This window comes from Triturus cristatus, chromosome 10 (genome assembly GCF_964204655.1).
Source record: "Triturus cristatus chromosome 10, aTriCri1.1, whole genome shotgun sequence".
Taxonomy (NCBI): domain Eukaryota; kingdom Metazoa; phylum Chordata; class Amphibia; order Caudata; family Salamandridae; genus Triturus; species Triturus cristatus.
The window spans coordinates 843,838,749-843,859,195 of NC_140593.1; the positions used below are offsets into that span (position 1 = coordinate 843,838,749).

Sequence of the window (20,447 nt, forward strand, 5' to 3'; positions counted from 1 at the left end):
CCTGATGTGTCATTTTGAAATGGCTTCATATGCACTCATATTTTAAGGCGCATACATAAGTAGGCATCTTGACACATGATTAGGCATTAGCAGGGACGCTGAAATAGCTCTTTATTTATTGAAACCCCATTCCAATATGGTAGGGCTAGTGACATGCCCCGCATATGTGACCATGCTTAATGATGCATGCAGTCACGTGCGTTGTGGCACGCTGTCAGGCATTTTGGCAATAGGTAATACCAATGCAAAGAAGCACTGTCAAAGGCAATAGCTAAGACTTTTAGAGGAGACACCCATTTGCTTTGCCAGTTCTTGATTATTGCATGCTGGGTCATGCGGTACTGAGTACTGGTATGAACTGGACTAGTTAGACCCTTTTTAGGCGCTGTCTCTTTTCAAACCTGTTGATTCTATTCTGTTGCCCTGTTCTCCGGGGGCACAGGCATTTCAGGAATCCTTCCAAGTTCCAAGTGGGCGGTCGTTGTTCTCTACAGCTTTCTACTTGCTGTGCTCTCTAGCACGTTTGCTGCTGTCCATTAATCCCGTCTCTCGTGTTAATCTGCTGAATGAATCCCAGGTCAGGTAGGCTCCTGAGGAAGCTTTGGAGCGCGAACAAAAAGCGAAAACACTTCTCTTGTCTTTTAAACCGCGTTACTGCCCGGTAGCCTTGAGCCACTCTTGACATTTGAATGTGTCAAATAATTGTGTTCCCGCCCCTTCGCTCTGTTTACTGAGAGAAATAGGAATTTATGTGGTTGAGGGAGAAAGTGTTTGCATTCCCAGCGCGCGCATCCTGGTGAGCGCATCACCTGTACCGTGCGCGTCTAGTTCCTGTCCCAGCCATGGGTCCGCTGTTACTATCTGTTCTACTAGCGTCGCTAACTCCGGGGCCGGCAAAAAGTGAGAAACTTCCCGGTGAACTGATCAGCTCTCTGCAGAAAAGCACGTCCTACCTGGAAACAGTTTACAAGGACCTAAACCTCGATGGAATCGTGGGGTTCCAGTTCTTGAAAGGTAACTTGAAACTTAATATTCTGGACTGAAAACGTTTTGTTTTAAAACTCGTTTTTATTCGGGGGGGAAGGGAGGGAGTATTGGTGCTGGTTCAGAAATTCTCTATATTCTCACATGGCTGGGAGTGACAAATGATGCACCTTGGCGAGTCACCAGGGCAATCTGAGTCTGTCAGCCTGAGTAGTGTTCATTCCAATACAGCTTTTTAACGACCTGCCTCAAAAAGAATGTTAAATTCTGTCGCAGGAGCATCTTAAACATGAGGAGAGGAGGGGAAATTGTTATTGTTTTGTTTTTGTTTTTTTGTAATCGTGAAAAACAAACGTGAGGCTCCATTTCCTAATAAACATTGTCAAAGCTGATAGGTCGAGCTTTTTTAAAAGCGGAAGTGCTTCTTCATTGATTGGCCAGTTTGGCATAGGTGAGTAGGTGATTGGCAGAATAAGCTATTGGTTTGGAGAGTGGATGAACGCACGAATGCATGGATGGGGAAACGAATGACGTATTAACGCAAGGACTTTGTGAAGGGCACACAAAGAGTGTGCTAGTTTTGGACTATGTCCCCAGGGCACGAGTCGGGGGTACACGCAGGTGGACGACGTCCACCCACTATTTTCACAGGGTTAACGCCATCCACCCTGCCAAGAATTTGGACCCCACTGAATAATGTGCTGAACTCGTCCCAGTGTAATTTCTACACCGTGACACTTTCAGCAGCGTCTGCATGTTTTGTTGCCTGTATAGATTGGCGGCAACTTCTTCAGGGCTAGGGTCGACCCTGGGACTAGCGCTCCGGGTGCTTTCCAACCTCCATCCTGGATGGAGGTTTGAAAGCACCCGGAGCGCTAGACCGACGAGATACATGAATCTGCGGTTAGCGGGCAAGCAGCTCAGAACCATCCGAGGTAGCATACATCCACCTACACTAAGGGTTGAGGTATGCTGTAAATGAGCAACCCTAACGGCGCTGACAGATACAAAACTGGTCAGAACTAGCAAAGCAGAGAAGCAAGTCGACCCTAGCCCTGAAGAAGTTGCCGCCAATCTATACAGGCAACGAAACATGTTGGTTTTAGTGGACAGCCACACAGCATAGAATAAAAGTTTCAAACAGCGAGTGTGGTATTGTCCGGTTTTAACCGGGAGTCACGTGGGTCCTGATCAGACTCAGTCTCCCTTGTTCCAGGGTCGACACTCACTTTATTTTTTGGAACATTGACACAGTTTAGATTATTAGTTCCACCTTACACTAGTTATTAGAATAGACACAATAATTCTTGTTTTATTTCTTACCTTCATTTCGAACGGCAGTCGCCTATGATGAGAACGTGAGGTAGCAGGCGAGTACCAGTCTGCACAGCCTCGTTGGGGTTACTTCCGTGAGGCACTGCCGGCCTCCTCACTTTTTTACACTCCTTACTTTGAGGCATTGCGACAGGCACCACATCTGACGGTCCTGGCGGATTTGAGTTTTTTCTTCCTTCCTTCTTCTTTTCTTTCCTACACTTACCATTGGGGAAATAGATTATTAGGGAACACCATTTTCCAAACATACCTAAATATTTAGGAACTTTTAGAGCCAGTGACACTAGACCCCCTCTAACGATTGGCAAATAGTGCCGCGGAGACGGTTCAAAATGCAACAGGTTGTGCAAGTACCAAGGTTCCAGAGTAGGAGTTGCTCACTGTGCTTATAAAAACTAAAATACTCTTGTTCTAGGCAGGTCCTGTTGTTTATAAGGTTATGAGTGGGGGGCGACCTGCCTTGTGACCCCCTTGGCTCCATTGTTGTCGAGCTATTAGTGGCCCGCCCATCTTTAACATCAGGGTCTTCATTACGATCACTTCGTAAAACGTTGACACCCGTGCAAACCCCTGTTTACATAGGTGTCTGAGATATGCAATTTTTTTTAGAAAATCAACAGGCAGATTTTTCTCCTGATTAGTTTATGTGCGCCAACCCAAACCTGATAAAATGTATTGGATGAAAAAAAGCGGTAACCAATGTGTCGTACAGATTTTGCTGAGGTATGCAACAAAATCTACGTGCAATGAATGCTCCATTAACACCAGGCAGCCGCAGTCGGTAGTGGGAGTAGCTGCCGGGCGGTGACGTGGGGAGGGGAAGGGGCAGGGTGGGGGGTAGTAAACTATGGATTACAGTGGTTTACAGGTAAGTAAACATATAAATTAAGAAAACGAATTTCGTTGCGCGCACTGCATCCCCAAATGCGATGCAGTACAAGCAACGAAATTCGTTTTATTAATTTATATGTTTACTTACCTGTAAACCTTCGTAATCCATAGTTCACTACCCCCTCCCCCTCCCCACGTCACCGCCCGGCAGCTACTCCCACTACCGACCGCGGCTATTGTGTTGGTGGTAACACCCCTGCCAAAACTTGTCACTCAAAACGCCATATGTTTGACCTCAGAACACCACATCCTGGGGCAGATTTACAAGCCCCTTGCGCCACTTTTGTGTCACTTTTAACATGGAAAAAGTGACGCAAAAGTGGGCAAGGGGTTTGTAAATCTGCCCCCCTGTGTTTTACAAATAAAAAATAAAAACATTTATTACCATCTGCCGCGGTCAGTAGTGGGTGTAGCTGTCGGGCGGTGACGTAGGGAGGGGCAGGGTGGGGGGTAGTAAACTATGGATTACGGAGGTTTACAGGTAAGTAAACATATAAATTAATAAAACGAATTTCGTTGTGCGCACTGCATCCCCAAATGCGATGCAGTACAAGCAACAAAATTTGTTTTATTAATTTATATGTTTACTTACCTGTAAACCTCCATAATCCATAGTTTACTACCCCCCACCATGCCCCTCCCCCTCCCCACGTCACCGCCCAGCAACTAAACCCACTACCGACCGCGGCTGATTACAATTATAAATCTCAGTCACATCTGCTTACATGTTTGATACTTAATGTGACCTTGAGCAAGTTGCATTATATTTTTTACGTTCGCCCGTAGTTCTGAAACGTTCATGGTCTCACTACCTGTGTTTAATTGTTTCATACTATAGAAGTGAACTGTTCATAAAATAGAGTAGTACGCTGCTCATTCTGAAGAAGGATATTTATAAAATACTCATGAGCACTTTAAGAAGATTGTAACTGTTTTAAATCTGTATTTGGTCATTACATTGCGCAGCGGGAAGTCACTTCTTAGTCTAATCTCATTAAGTGGACACTACAGGAAAATAACTGGCCCAGAGGAACATAATTAAAGTGCTCAATGACAGCAACAGTATCATCACTGGGGAAACAACCAACCTACAGACTCGCTTTTCCTTTTTAGGTCGAGCCTGGGCAGAGCATGAGCTGCTCTGCAAGGCATGCTGTATTCAGGTATAGACTCGAAGCTACGACCACTCTCTGCCCATATTTTTCATTGGCTTGTGTCATTGTCCTTTAGAAACTGGCTTTTCATTGGTCAAGAGGTTTAGTAGTCCCTCCTTAGTACTGCCTTGTCTCATTTTGTAACCTCCCATGAGGACACTCCCTGTTACATGTATTGTTACTTGGTAGGCGTTAATTACAGCTTCAGAGCACTATTTGCTTAAATGGTTTTCTCCTGTCTGCTGTTACAGGCAGGACACGCTTTCCCCCATTGCTTTAATTTTCTTTTTATAGTACAGCACACTAACACAGTGGCAGCCATGCCTTTGGTTTATTTGCAGCACCAAATGCAGCCACTTGTTTTTTGTTCAGTATTTATTAACTTTTTTTTTTTTAACTGCCCCATTCCTCACTTTCACTTCAATGGCGGCCATGCCTGGTTCCTTAGACGAGCCACGTCTAAGGAAATGAGCACGACCGCCATTAAAGTAAAATCGCGGCATGGGGCGCTTTTACAAAAAAAGCATTTGTTTGTCATGTTGACAAACAATTGCTTCTTTGTGTAAAAGCACCCCATGCCGCGAGTTCACTTTAATGGCGGCAGTGCCCCATACCACGGTTACAATTTGAGGCATATCTTTGTCAACTGGAGTCCTGCATGTCGGAAAGTTGTACCATCACATTGAGTGAAGAGGAAGGAAATTTACCGTACACCCTCCTAACAAAGACTCAGCTTTATGAAGCCTTCACCGGAGTCATCGCGATAGTCAAGGATTGGCTTCACAGATTTGGTAATATGTTTATTTTCTCTTAAACCACATAAATCTCTGCTGGCCGCTGCAACTCCACTCTGCGCCTAATCTACTGCTTGCATGCTTGAAAGTCAGTTGTAATTGTATTTATGTAGCACTTACTACCCCTGACGAGGCATCAAAGCGCTTTTCAGAGAGTAGTATGCTACTCTGGAACCCAAAAGGATTAGTGGTGGATTAGTATAGGGAAATATGAGTATAGTATTAGTATAGGGATGTGCAAGTCAATTTGAGCAGAGGACATGAGAGTCTGTTCGTTGGATTAACTAGAGCAGGGGTCTTCAAACTGGGGGCTTTTCCTTTCTTAGGCCTCATAAAAATGTGTAATCATTTGAAACCTATTGAAAAGCACTCTATAGTTGGTTCTGTTAATGTGAGGCTCAAACTGAGGAGTCTTCATCCACTGAATGGAGATTCATTACAGTGTTACTGTGTTACCTGATTTCAGTCCTTCTCGCCAGTTACGGGCTAGTGGGCGATATCCTTGGTGAAGAATGCCATTTGCCACCAGGGTTTCAGGTCCTTGGATACTACTGCAGAGAAAGAAATGATAGCCATGACTCCATTGTAATTTTGACTCTCCAGACTTAGCTTGAATGGCTGTTATAGGAAGTGCTGCTGGTTTGTGTCCAGTGACTCTGTTCTTTATTCTATTATGTAACTCTCTTAACTAGTGCCACTTGACCGTAAGGTATTTAGGCACTTGACCTGTAACTCATGTATCAACATTTCATTAAACCTTAATAAATAGGGCACCAGAGATGGTTAACAACTGGGCACTACTCTTCGTGTAGTGATAATGTGTTTGTGTGTGGCTTCAGCAAGATGGGACAACCTGGCAGAGATGTCTGGTTAGTATATATCTGAGCCTGACTTGGTGGCAGTTACATCTGGGGCAAACATCTGACCTGGATCCAGCATGCAGCGGCAACAGGTCATGCTCACTTAAAACAGCGAGAGGGAGCACTTAGGCGCAACAAGAGACAGACGTTGACGAGGGCTACCTCTCTGCTGAGGTGAGTAAGTATTCCCATGGACGTCTCTGCACCACCCAACCCCTTTCATGCCATTAACGGAATATTTACCAATAAATTCAACGCACCATCAGAATACATTTTAAAATTTGAGGCATATCTTTGTCAACTGGAGACCTGCGTCTCTGAAAGTTGTACCATCACCTTGAGAGAAGAGGAAAGAAATTCACCATTTATCCTCCTAACAAAGACTCAACACCACAAATGGTATGGTGAATAGCTCATGGGGATGGGTATCTTCTGCTATCCAGTCCAAATAATAGGGGCAAAGGACGAAGACATCATTTCTAGATGAGGAGACGCACCCACATCATGTGGAATGCTTCATCAACGGCAGCCTCGTCCCACCTTGGTAAGATGGTACTACCAGGGTGCACTCAACCTCTGCTATGAGGGAGTTCTTGAGATAAGCTAATGCCTGAATAGGACAGGGATCCAGATGAAGTTAGAAATACCTTAGGGTACACCACAGAAGTTCTCTTTATTAGGTGGCACCATAGGTATAAATTAAAGCATAAATTACATTTGGGGGGTTCTAGGGACAATAGCCGTATCAACCTTTAGAGTTGGAACATGTTTCTGCCGACGTTTGTGACTCATGGATGGTCAGGGACATTTCTCAAGGCTGTGTAGATACCAACTCACTCACATTGTGTACAAACACAACCGGTGAGACAGGAATTTCTTCCCTTTATCAATTTTATGAGCCAACCTAGGAGAGAGATTAGACATGATTACCAGGCTGCATTCGTTCCAGGGATCATGCTCTGTAATAGCAGTGTAACACAAGCACTTCTATCAACCCAAGTGATAAGGAGGTGGCACTGCAAATAACAGACAGCACGCTTGCTGGGTGCTTAGTGCGAAAATCCATGCAGTCCTTTACATTTATTGCTTACCCAGATATAGGTCGCAATTTCCTTCACGGTCTGGCACCAAGCATCGAGGTTTAGCTCCTCCTGTAGTCACACACTGTTTGCGTAAAAGAAGAAAGACAATAATGACACAGTGGTAGGAACTTATTAATTATGCTGTGGATAGTCGTTGAATAAGCTCAAGGGCAAATCATGTTGGTTATAAAATAGTATAATGGTTCCCTCAGCTCTGAGGTGAAACCTGATGTATTTGAAAGATAATCAATACTCCTGGTAGAGAGGTGTTGCAGCTATTTTTGTCTGTGGGGTTGTAGTACACCTCTTTTTGAGGGTGCCCTCCTCCAGATAATTCTAGGGGCCAGATGTACAACCATTCCGTTTTGTGAATCGCAAATTTAATTTTTTTGTGACTCACAAAACGGAATGTACTATTGTATCCCACACATATTTAGCGATTCCCAATGGGGTTGTAAATGTCCTGCCTCATCAATATTCAGGCAGGTCGCAATTCGCAGCCCATTGGGAATGGGTTACAGCCACAGGGGTGGTGGCCTGTTGAGGACAGTAGACCACCATGTCTGTGTTTGCTTTTTAAATAAAGTAACGTTTTTTTCCCCCCCAAATGGAGCCCATTTTCCCTAAAATAAAACTGGATATGTTTAAAAGAAAAAAATGAAAACTTTTCTTTTCATTTTTTCAAAGGGCAGGCTTTTGTCCGTGGGACCACTGCTTGCTCTTAAAAAATATTTCCGCTGCCAAACACAAAGGGTAAGGGGTCCCCTTGGTACCCCTTCTCGGTTGTGACTGGCTTACTACCAAGTTGAAATTGGTGGTAACTGGGATTGTTCTGCGACTGCACTTGAGGTCGCAAAACAATCATACTGCGACTCGCTTTTAGGAAGAGATGCCCTTGGTATGCCCCTTCATAATAGTGACTCGAAAATCCTATTGTGCGAGTCGGTAATAGGTTACTGCCTCGCAAAATAGGTTTTGTAGTTACTATAACCCTTTTTAGTGGTCGCAAATAGCCCAATTTTCCATTTGGGACCGCTAATAACAGGTGTACAACTTGCCCCAGGATTTTTTTATTGGATTGGAGAATAAATCCATCCCCTATAGCTATTCACCCTTCCATTTGTGGTGTTGAATCTCTGAACTTTGCTCAAGAAACACAGGCTCATTTCACCTTTTCTGGTGCTGGTTGGTTTGATCATGATGCGACATGCATCCTTTCAGAGTAATACAGCAGAAGTCCCTAATACCAAACCTCTGCAGGTGACCCAAAGGATCAACGGCCACCTTTAAAGATAGCATATGCTGCCCGTGAAAAACCGCACAGCTCACTCTCCTGGAAAGCGTTTATTGAGGGCTATTACTCCAGTTTCAGGACCCTGGGTGAAGCTAGGGGCATTGACTATTACACTTCTGAGATGTCCCACTTTCTTGCCGTAGTTTTTAAGTATTTGAATGGTGGAGACATCGTTAGTAACAGCGACACCATACCAACACTATAATGACGACCCCTCCTATAATGAGCCAGAGCGACCCTCTAAATGCGACTTCAAAAGGCAAAGACCGATTTTTTCCCACAGATGTTTAACAATCACAGACAGGCTTCGCCCTGTTTCAGACTGGGCAGTGTGAGTGATATCGCATTACAGACGGATACTTCATTATGAGGCACTGGGAGATAACGTGATTTGGTCAGAATCAAAGGATGGTTGAGCCTCCCGCCAGACTCGAACCTGCTTCAAGGCACACCCTCTCCCCATCAAATGTACGAATAGACAGAAAAGGGTCGCATAGGGGATTCAGTGGGCTCCGCTTCTGCCAGACACCCGGGTGAGACATACGTCATTTTCTCTCATGTGCCTGGTTGGGGTGTTTCTTATCCGCAGGGCTGTGGGCACTAAGGGGCATATCAACAACAACCGGCGATAATTATCGCTCAGCGCTCTTAGCGTGAGGATAATTATCGCCGGCTAGCGTGAATTTTTATCGCTGAGATAGCGTGCTATTAGCAACGCTTATCTCAATAGCGATAAAAATCTACACGCTAACAGGCTAACGTGAGATTATCGCTGGAAACCCAGCGATAATCACACGTTACCTTGTTGATAGGGACAGGCAAACTTAGCCATGATATCCTCCTTCCATAGGATATCATGGCTAAGTCTGAAAATTAGCAGACGTAAAAAAGCAGCGTTAACCGCGGTTAGCGCTGCTTTTTTTGTCTCTAACAGGGTTAGCGACATTCTTGATAATAGGAGAAATGTCGCTTAGCGACATTTCTCCTATTATTTTACTCTGGAACGCCCCCTTTGCATCTCATTAGAGATGCAAGGGGAAGCGTAGAGTAAAAGGGTGCTAACATGCAAATTTGCGTGTTAGCACCCTGTTGTTGATAGGGTGCTAGTTTTATCTCTGCTTTTTTGGCTTTTAAAGCCAAAAAAGCAGAGATAAAGCCCTTGTTGATATGCCCCAATATTCAAATATCAGGCTTGTTTAGAACGACAGGTATTCACGGCTTTTTAACCTTCGAACGGTTTTTAGAAATCTCACCAGAGTGAGCAATGCTGTCATTCCAATCTGTAGTTTTGTCGCTCAATCCAGAAGGTCAGCATTCCTTTTGGGATATGTTTAACAAATGAGGTTTTACAGCGAGGATTGCCCGAACCTCATAGGATATGCGTCATCCTAGAGGGGGCGCAGTACAGTGCTCCTTCGACATGTAGTGTGACCTGAAGACAGTGAGTTCGAAATCTCGCACGGTAATCTCAGCGTTCATTCTAATGAGGTCGACTTTTTACTAAGTCGAGCACCAGCAGCAAGTGACTAGGGAATAAGGCGAACATGTTGTTATGTGGCCATCCAGATTAATACCTTTAAATCCTTCGTGTAGTATGGCATTTGAATAGCTGCAGGTGCGCAACACCCATTGGGCTCAAAGGTCTTCAGCCAATGCCGCCCCCCCTCCTTCGTGTGTGTCAGCCCGGGCACACACACAGCCGCACCCAAGTAATACACTGGTCTTTAAAAGACCATTTGCTGTTAAACAGGCTCTGGTTTTTTCCCCACCCCTTCTTAGAACCGCTGCATCTCCACTCTGCCTATTGCTGGTAGAATCAGCCCCGACACCCCCCCCCCCCTCCCACCGATTTTCCTTTTTTTAGCCCCCGACATTTGGCTAGAGTTGTGCCTCTGAATAGCTGTATGACGTTATGATCTCAAAGCATTACAAATGACGCAGCTACACTGCGCCGCCAAAGAGAGCAGCTCAAAACTATAAAATGGGTTGCTTTTAGAACGTTTATGCTAACATAATGGATTCACAGCCTATCCGGGATTGTCCGACCGCGCTGTCCTGCAGACCACCACTGTACGCATCTCCTTCATTGTAACGAGATACCGCATCACCGTGTTGACTCGATTGTACCTTCATTGCCCAAGGCTCACTCCTTGGATTCCTTTATTCGCTCAGGTCACCGAACCCAGACGAATTTCCATCTTATCTTAAACTCCGCCAACTCGAGGCCGATCCTTCGGAACCTTGATTCGCTCATGTCATTGGACCCAGACGAATCACCAATCCTTGTAACTCGTCTCCACCCGAGGCATTTTTAAAATTGGCAATTCATACTAATTAGTCCTGATGATGATCCTAAAATCCCCCCGTTAAGGATCGAAACGTCGTCGACTATGTGGTTCACCTTACACTTAAACAATCTATGTGTATAAAATGTGGTGAAGGTGACAAGTTTTATACTAAGATGTTTCACTACCTAGTATTCTCTGACATAGAAACATCACTGCAATTGCCTGTATGTTTTTCCGAAATATTATGTCCTCTTGATATGTAAGCCACAGGATACAGGCTTGTGTCCCACCAACATTTTGCTTACATCCCTTTGATCACTGCTAACTACTGTTTCTTATTAAAGTTGCCTTGTCCGGCTGGACATAGGCTATAATATAGCACCAATTTTGGCTATATTCATTGTTTTTTGTGAATATTTCTCGTTTTCAGGGACCACTGTCTCTTATAATAAATAAAAAACATAATGGAACAACACAAAACAAAACATAGCTACCAACACGTTTGAGGACTGTAATGAACAAGCATTGGTAAACCCAACAGGTCTGGCTGGGGCTAGCTGACGGCACGTGTAATGTATTTAATTTTTATTCTAAGAATGTGCCACAAAAGAAGAATAGAAAAAAAACACGTATACACCTAAATGTGGCCCCTATGTGCTTGCATTAAAAAAATTAAATGTAAAAATTGTTCACTGTTTTTGGTTGTTGTGTGAGCAGAGCATGTACAGCACACACTTGTGTGGGCAATTGGTGGGCAAAAGTAAACAACTAGTATGCTTTGATAATACGAGATAATGCATTAGGAGTAAAGATGACAAAACAATATGCTAGAGTCTAGCTTATCGCTTTTCCTTTAAGAAATCAAATTCAATTTTGAAATGCTCCAACACTCCTTTTAAAAGTTCAAATTCTGCTAAGTTTGGATTTAAACAAATAACAAATTCCATGTTTTGTGTACTTTTTCTGTAGTTTTGTGCATTCTTTTAGGGTCTCTAAAGCACAGAAACTGCTTAAAGCGAGGCCCTCAGCTTCCAATAGTGATTCATTGTGCGTCCACAGAAGACAAAAGGTTATGAACCACGCCTTTAATGGGTTTGAAGTGCCCTGACGACTTGGAGGGTACTGATGGAAATGGCTTACAAAACGTACAAGGGTATTAGGTTGCAGAGGTGTTTTCATGTTCTTTGTGTTATGTTTTTGAACCGCCGAAGCTTCACTCTGAAAAGACCATTTTTTGCTGAAAAATGCAGGTGGGGGACACCGCTACTCATTTTTGGGGACCATCACTTATTTTTCTGCCTCAAACAATGACCTATAACAAGAGAGGGGAAAGCAAGCAAAGCTGTGAGATGGAGGAAGAGATAGACAGAAAAAAAACGCCATAAAGGGAGAAAACAGGAGCCTGTAGCAGTGAGATAAAGGGGCAGGCAGTGTCCGGAAGAGGATTAAAGAGGCCTGAGGTGTTTTCAAGAGAAGGCAGCCTTGGTATTGGGTGTGCCAACATTAACTTGCCCCTGCCACGTGCTTCTGGGTAGAGCTTTGGGCACCAGCACCCTTTGTTTGGCAAATTAAACACTGCAGTGTCCCTCACAGTTCAAAGTGAACGGGGCTTTGTATACGGTGCAACTACTAAAGGGGCTGTGGTTGAAATTGTGATCACAGATTTGAAGCCTGGTGGGCTTTCCCCCTTTACAGGCTGATACAATATCATAACATGTTATGAGCGTCAAAAAACTGCTTTGGCACCAATCGGTAATCGTCGATTGCTTTTTTAAAACGCTGAAATTTTTTTTTTAGCGTCAAACCACTTAACTCAATACTTTATTTCAATGCGCTGTAACCTCCACCTACCTATCTTCCACCTACAACCGCACAAGTTTAAGCATCATTTTAAATTGTGTGAATGCAAATATTTGAACTACTATAGCCATGTTTACATTTTGCTGCAATTATGTATTCTGTTCTCAATGTATGAATGTATTTATTTACCTGCTGGGTGTCAGCACTTTACAAGAGAACAGTTACAATACATAAACAATTTTGTTTTTCACGTTAAATTTTGCTTAGATTAAATTTGAGTTTGGAAGTTTTAATCAGGCAAAAGTCAGTTCACGTAGTTAAGATTCTTTTTATTTCCTCGGGCCCTCCATGGCAAGATGAGGTGTGTGACACACACCAAGATGCCTGCAAGGGACTAATATCTTGAAATAATACCTGCCACCTTTTTAGTGCTCAGGTAGAAATGTGTGTATTTGTGTGTTGGGAAACTCTTTTCTTAAGACTTACTAAAAACTGTAAGACACATGGGGGCAGATGTATCATGCATTTTTGCTTTCGCAAACGGGCAGAATGCAAACATTGCTTGTCCGATGCAGCAAACTTAATTTTGCGATTCGGTAACCTGTTACCGAATCGCAAAATGGGTTTGCGATCCGTATTAGAAAGGGGCGTGTTTAGGGCATCCCTGCCTAATACCGAATCTCATCGGTATGCAGGAATGTTTTGTGACTGCAATTGCGGTCGCATAACATTCACATGTTACCACCCAAGTAGGTGGTAACCCATTAGCAAATGGGGACCCCTTCCCCTTTGTGAACGTTTGTAAAACCATTTTTAAGAGCAGGCAGTGGTGCCACGGACCACTGCCTGCTCTTAAAAAATGAAAAGAAAACTTTTCATTTTTCGTTCCTTTTGTAAAACATGCTATATTATAGAGTCGGTACAGTTTAAATAATGGGGTTGCATAGGGTATAATAGAGTTTGTGAACTCCATGGCATCATATGCCCTTGTCCCCTGTAAAGTTGAGTGTGCGCAGGGCTGTTTGGTCATCAAGTTTCGAAGACTGCATCTGTAATGTAAAAACAGTAGTATTAACTTTGAATGAAGAACACATTATTCTGATTTTGGATTCAGAGCTTATAGTGCTTCAGGGATAAGTACTGAATCCGTAGAAAAGTGTTATACCTCAAATATTGTTTGGTCTGCTGCAGTCAGGCCCGGCTCCATGAATTTTTATTTGGGTGGGCCAAGGGCGCATTCGGGTGGGCCATTGCGGGCCCAATTTGTCGCTTCTGGAGGTAGTCTACAAGCCCTGATTACATCATATGTACTTGCAAACAGGCAGCATGATACAACGGATTGCTTCTGTGTGTACACAGCGCATGTGGAGAGTTATTTGAAAGTAAGACCAAGGTTTGGACCTAACTGCAAACCTTCGAATTCCAGCTGGCCAGGCAGTAAGAGCAATGTCTGGACATAACTGCAAACCCTCGAATTCCAGCAGGCCCGGCTTCAGCAAATGTACTTGAATGCTAAGCTTAAAATAAAGCGTTCAAGATTAAGTAAGTCCCTATTGCTAAACGAAAGCCTTGACACCAGTGCCCCTCATCGCTCCGTAGCTGCTCCCCATGACCTCCCCCTCATACTCCCTCCCTTCCACCCTCCACCAGGGCACCTTATTGCTCCAAAGCCCCTTCCCCACATGACCTCCTCCTCGCATTTCCTCACTGCCACCCTCCACCAGTGCCCCTCATCGCTCCATAGCCCCTCCCTCATGACCTCCTCCTCAGACTCCCTCCCACCCTCCACCAGTGCCCCTCATCACTCCAAAGCCTCTCCCCCATGACCTCCTCCTGACTCCCTAACAAACAATCTCCACCAGTGCCCCTCATCTGTCCGTAGCTCCACCCCATGACCTCCTCCTCAGATTCCCTCATTGCCACCCTCCACCAGTGCCCCTCAGAGCTCCCTAGCCCCTCCCCCCATGATGTCCCCCTCGGATTCCCTCATTGCCACCCTCCAACAGTGCCCATCATCTCTCCATAGCCCCTCTCTCGTATGCATTTTATTTGCTGTATAGCGCTACCCGTAGTGTAGGGTGTCACAGTACTTTACATCACGCGCACATTATGCAGACAATGAATCATACAAGTATGTAAATCAGCCTATAGGGAATGTCACATAAACTAATAAGGATTACGAGGTGTAGGAATCACATGTCATCCATACTGCTCTGCAATATGTTTTAAGAGGGTTAGGTCTGGAGAAGCACAAACACAGGATTTAAAGCATACCTCAGTGGTTGGGGGTTGGCTTTACTGATTAGAATGTACATCTGCCCAAGCAGACTCTTTATTGCAATATTAGAATTATGAAAGACTGGGAAAATTCGAACTAACTAGCAATACAAAAAAAAATCTAATTATACCATTCTGGTTTGAATGCAGGTCTTTGATGACAGTCCATAGGTCACTGTCCAATGTTAGGATTGTAACTTCTGAACTGCAAGTAATCAAAGGATCTCTGTGACAAAGGCAGTAACCCACTGAGCTATCCACATTAACTACAGTTTATCTGCATTTAAAAACTACAAACAGACAAAAGTTTGCTCTCATGATGATGATACAAACGATTTAAACAAACGATTTAAATAAAATATACACTGCACACAAAGTATGTGTCTTGCTCACAGATTTAAAAAAACCCCCACAACAATAGCCACACATTCTCTTACCTGCTCCTTACAAACTCTGTCACAGCCCGATCCGATAAGCAGCTCAAGGGGTCAGAAAAATGAACCGCATAAACAAACTGCTCTTCACCAGCGCTGAAAAGAATGAAATATCCACGCAGCAGGACAGTACACAAATCCATTGCCAACGAAAGGATTTGTCATTTTCGCCATGCCCCTATTGTACCTGCACGAGTGGGTGGGGACACAGCCTACCTTTCTAATAGGTGATGCAGATGCGTGATTGGGGGAGCGAGCCCAGGCCCAATCACGCAACCCCTAAAGAAAGAAGGAAAATAATGTTCAGAGAACGTTTTAAATTGCAGTGGCCATTTTCTGTTGGCCTTGCTGATGTCACTGCCAGGGCCAAGGTTCATGTTTGGGTGGGCCAAGCTCATGTTTAGGTGGGCCTGGCCCACCCGGCCCACCCTCTAGAACCGGGCCCGGCTGCGGTGCTTAATCCAAAGACATTTTCATGGCCCCAATTTTTTTCCTTAGGGTCCCGCTGCTTATTCATTACCAAGGCTGCCTTACCCTCAATCCACCGCATTTCACTTTCATCCAAACCCTACACTCTCTGTCTCTGTATTCATAGCAAATAATAAAATACCCCCACTTTAAACTAAAGCTCTGATGGCACCAAGCAAGCGAAGCAAGCCCAATCCTCCCTAGAAGAGTTGCCTTGTCTCTTCCATCCAAGCAATTTTTGATCCATTCTTGTACACTTCCATCCACCCATTGATATCAAAGATTTCCCCTTCACATTTTGTCATCCTCTTATTCTTACATCCATCATTCAGTCTTTTCCCATTCAATCCATCAGCAATTCCATCCATCTATGCATTATCTATGTATGCATCCATCTATACATTATCCACCCACATATCCATCGTTTGATTCATCCATCCATCCATTCGTCCGGGTGTCCACCCATCCGCTCAGACTTACTACACTTTACTCTACCAACCTTTCACCTGTCCATCCGCCTATCCATTCATCATCCTTTCACCAACTCATCCATCTACCCACCAGTTCATAAACACATTCGATCCTTCCTATCACCCTCCCTATGTTTCTTTCATCCTTACTTACGCTCTTCGTTCCATTTGAATAGTCCTTCCTTTTTCTATCTACCCATCTTTCATTCTTCCTTGCTCCCACTTGTTCTCCTAATAATGCTGGCATTCCTTTATAGCATTAATTATGAGCTTTTGTCTGCTGAGTTGCAGACAGAAGAAGCCCATAAAGAACCCCTCCTGTAGCTGCTAAAGCAGGGGGTTCATGACTCCCCTTCCCTATCCTACTCTTTCCGGTTCTTTTTCATTTCTACTTTCTTATTGTTTTCCATTTTTTCTCCCTTCTGTCTTTTTGGCCTTCCTGTTGTATACTCTGGATCAAAATCTGATGATAAAAAACAAGTCCTTTTAAGCCCAAAAACCAATGTTTCTATCCACCACCTGCAACCACCAGCTCAAACTTGTTTAGAGCTGTATGGAAAATAAAATGGTTACGCTTTTGCTGGTAGGTTGTTTCTTACTCCCTCTCCCGCACCCCATTTCCTTCAAATGACACCGCATGTATGTGAATAAGGAAGAAACTACTTTTTTTGCTAGGGGACTCTATGACCATCATTTTGTACTGATGCTGCTACTTCTCCTACTATCCATTTTGGTTTAGAATGTGGTTATGCTGTAGAATCCAGATCTTCATGGCACACCTATTCAGTAATTAATTTGTACAAAAATAAGTGTCAGGGCCCATGTCAGGAGACAACTACAGTTTGCACCACCAATTGCCCCTTCCGGAGCCGCTAATGACAGTACCATCACAACTAACTATCACACTCAGACAAGTGTGACAATTGAGGGGCAGATCTACAAGAAAGTGTTGCAGCGTGACACCGCAATTCCTTTGGCTGCGCCACACTGCAGCACTTTCAGAGCACAGGAATGCAACATATTTACAAGAATATGTCGCATTCCTGTGCTCTCCCCTGCGCTGGCGCACAAACAGCTGCCAAGCGCCGGCGCAGGTACCCTTGCATCATGGCGCAAGGATGGCTGCGCCATGGGGAGATTGTTTTTGTGCAGGAAGGGGCACCTTCCTGCACAAAAACAATCACTAAAGTGTTTTCCTCTTTCAATGTGTGCTGTAGAATGCAGCACGCATTGAAAGAGGACAAAACAAGGAGAAATTAAAACATTTCTCCTCGTTGCGCCTCCCTACGCCACCTCTAGGGTGGCGTAGCATTCAGACGCATCTCCAGATTTACGATTTCTCACAAATCTGGAGATGTGTCTTGTTCCATGGGTGTTGCGTGGGAACACCCACAGCAACACCCATGGAACACCCCTTCAACGCATAGTGCTGCGTGTGAAGGGGTCATATTTACAAGGAGAGGAAAAGTTATGCAGGGTGGCTTTTTCTGTCCTTGTAAATATGGAGGAGCCCCCTGCGCCACCAGTACGTCACGAAAAGTGACGTGCTGGTGGCGAAGGGGGCTTGTAAATCTGCCCCATAGACTTTAAATATACATTAAAAATGGCTAATGCGTGCCGCTCATGCTATTCGTATAGTTTTTTAGTGGCAGGCATTAGTGATTTAAAAGTATATTTAATTATTAAGCAACTGTTGTTTCCCTCACAAAATTATACAAAGAATGCCACCATGTGAAAGATTGTTATAAGAGCCGTTGTTGACAGTAAAGTGCCAGTGCTGAGCACCGGAAACCACTGGCTCAAATTATGCACTGCACCCATTCAGATCCTGGGTCACAGCATGTACAGGCCCTCCAAAGTCCAGATTTGTACCATGCATCTTATCTGTGAGAGTTTTGCCCTTGATGACATGTTTCCAAAGAGCACTCGGTACAGAAGGAGGCTGAAGTCAATGAACTGAGGAATTGCAATCACTTGTAATCTGCTGTTCCTGAAGTGCCCCCTTCTGCTCTGACACTGATGGTCTCCAAAAGACACTTCACTGTCAGCAGAACCGCTCGGCAGTCTCAATGCACGCATGTCCCTCTAATATTAGTCAATAGTTTGAACTGTACAGGTTGCTAGGGCTCGTTGATCTGCACAGGCACGAATAAAGAATGAACAACATACAAATACATGTAACTGCTCCTGTTTCAGTGAAGACATTACACACTTGTCTTTTTGAGATACAACAAAAAAACAATGCACGACCTGCCACCTTCCACCCTGACAAAATAGACTTGAGCCGAGCCCAAATAAACATGGAAGCAGTACCACAGTCCACAGATCTCTCTCAGGTAAGTATATATTACTCGTTTTTTATGTTTTTCTTTTTTTAAAACTCTTTTTTGTGCGTGTTATTGGCACAACATATTACAATACACACATGCATTTACACATCGGATCTTAACAGGCAATTATCTACAATCACTGGATATCCCATGTATCACGCCCTCCTCCCCCAACTGGAATTGTGTCATGTATTAACTCTACCGGCCCGTTCCCTTGTGCTGAGGGGGAGGTGTAGATGTTGCTTCCATTTTACAACCATACTGTGTCCCATTTTTTAGGGCATCTTCTGTTTGTGTAAACCACCTGTTCAGCTAACATGCACCAATCAACATCTCGCTTTCATTCTTTTATTGCTGGTGGCTCAGAGACACCCCATCTACGGGCGATATTACCCTGCGCTAATGTAAAGCCCGTGGCAGCCAATAGTTGGTCCATGTGATTCAAATCTGTGGCGTCCCAGCTATTAAGCAGACATTCCTTGGGGGACAGAGTCTGGGCCATCCCACTCCCTTCGCCAACCTCCTTGTTAACCGCCTCCCAATATTGTTGGATAATTGGACATTCCCAAAGTGTATGGAAAAACGTGCCTGTCCCCCCGCATCTCTGTCTACATTCTGCATTACTACTTCAACCCATCTTGGCCAGTGTTGTGCGGGTGATGTATGTGTGATGCAAAACTTTCAGCTGGACCAGCCGTAGTCGTGATGGTATGGCCATCTCTCGCAGGGAGGATAGCGCCTCACACCAGTCCTCTTCCTCTAGTTCCCCCAGATCTGTCTGCCAGCATGTATATAGGTGTTTCAACGGCTCGGGTGAATTATTAATTATTTTCCTATAAGTGAGCAATATTGTTTGCTCTCCATGGGGTCTGCGAGCAGTCTATCCTCAAGTGGGGTGGCCTTCGGGACCAAGTCCATCTCTCTGGTGTCTCCTGCAAGGCATGCCGTATTTGCAAGTATCGCAAGGTTTCGCCTGTGGACAACTCATATTCTTTTTGCAGTTCCGCAAACGTCAGTATTTTCCCTATATCTATGGTATCCCATTTGTCATATCCTCTACATTTACTTAAATTGCCCAGTATGCCTGCATACCATAGAGGCGTCATTTGTGTCAATTTATTGCACCAGCCTAGTTTTGCAGTGGTAGTGTGCCATATTATGATTGTGACGGCAGTAGGGCCGGTGAGCTGTTGTCCTCGTGGTTTTGTGTGCAGTGCCTCTCTATATCCCCCCCTACCCATCAGCCACTTATCAATCTGACACGCTGGGTCTTGCTGAATACCATATATCCATTTATTTATAATGGAAAGGTGTGCTGCCTGGTAATAATTCTGGATATCCGGCAGAGCAATTCGCCCATCGTACCACCCCCGGACTAGCTTGGGCCCCACGATACGTGCTGGCTTTCCATCCCAGAGTAGGTTTCTAAGTTCCCCTTCAACTGCTTTAAAATAAGTTTTGGGAATGCTATATGGGGTGTTCTGCAGCGTATATAAGAGCCGAGCAGAGCCAACATTTTATATAGCCCTGTGCGTCCCAGCAACGATGGGGGCAGCGCCCGCCAATGGCGGACATGGCATTGCAGCCGAGTCAAAGGGCCCAGAAGGTTTCATTCATAGAAGAGAGATGGATCAGCCGTTGTGAATATACCTAGATAGTGAAACCCTTCCGTAACGACAATGGCTTCACAATCAGTCAGTAGGGCCAGCACTGGCCCGTAAAGCAAGTATACAACTGATTTAGACCAGTTGATAGTGTACCCGGAATATCTGACTTGATTAGAGCAGATCTGGAGTATTCTACTAATTGAGGCACGAAGGGACGAGACGTATAATAGGATGTCGTCCGCGTAAAGCGAAATTCTGTCCTCCCACTCGTTGGCCCACTTCAGTGCCCGTATCAATGGGTCTCCACATATCCAGCACACGAGAGGCTCGAGGACAAGAGCGAATATGAGGGGCGATAGAGGGCAGCTCTGTCTTGTTC

The 20,447-nt window shown here is 44.5% G+C and overlaps 1 protein-coding gene across 1 annotated transcript in view; it reads left to right on the forward strand.

The window, feature by feature from the left end:
• Positions 1-507: 507 nt before the first annotated feature.
• Positions 508-20,447, forward strand: part of LOC146790129 (UPF0764 protein C16orf89 homolog) — a 656,853-nt gene continuing 636,913 nt past the window's right edge. The window contains exon 1 of the mRNA XM_085628478.1: positions 508-1,014. Coding sequence (XP_085484604.1) covers positions 843-1,014 — 172 coding nt within the window. The 5' untranslated portion in view covers positions 508-842. The remainder of the gene's footprint in view (positions 1,015-20,447) is intronic.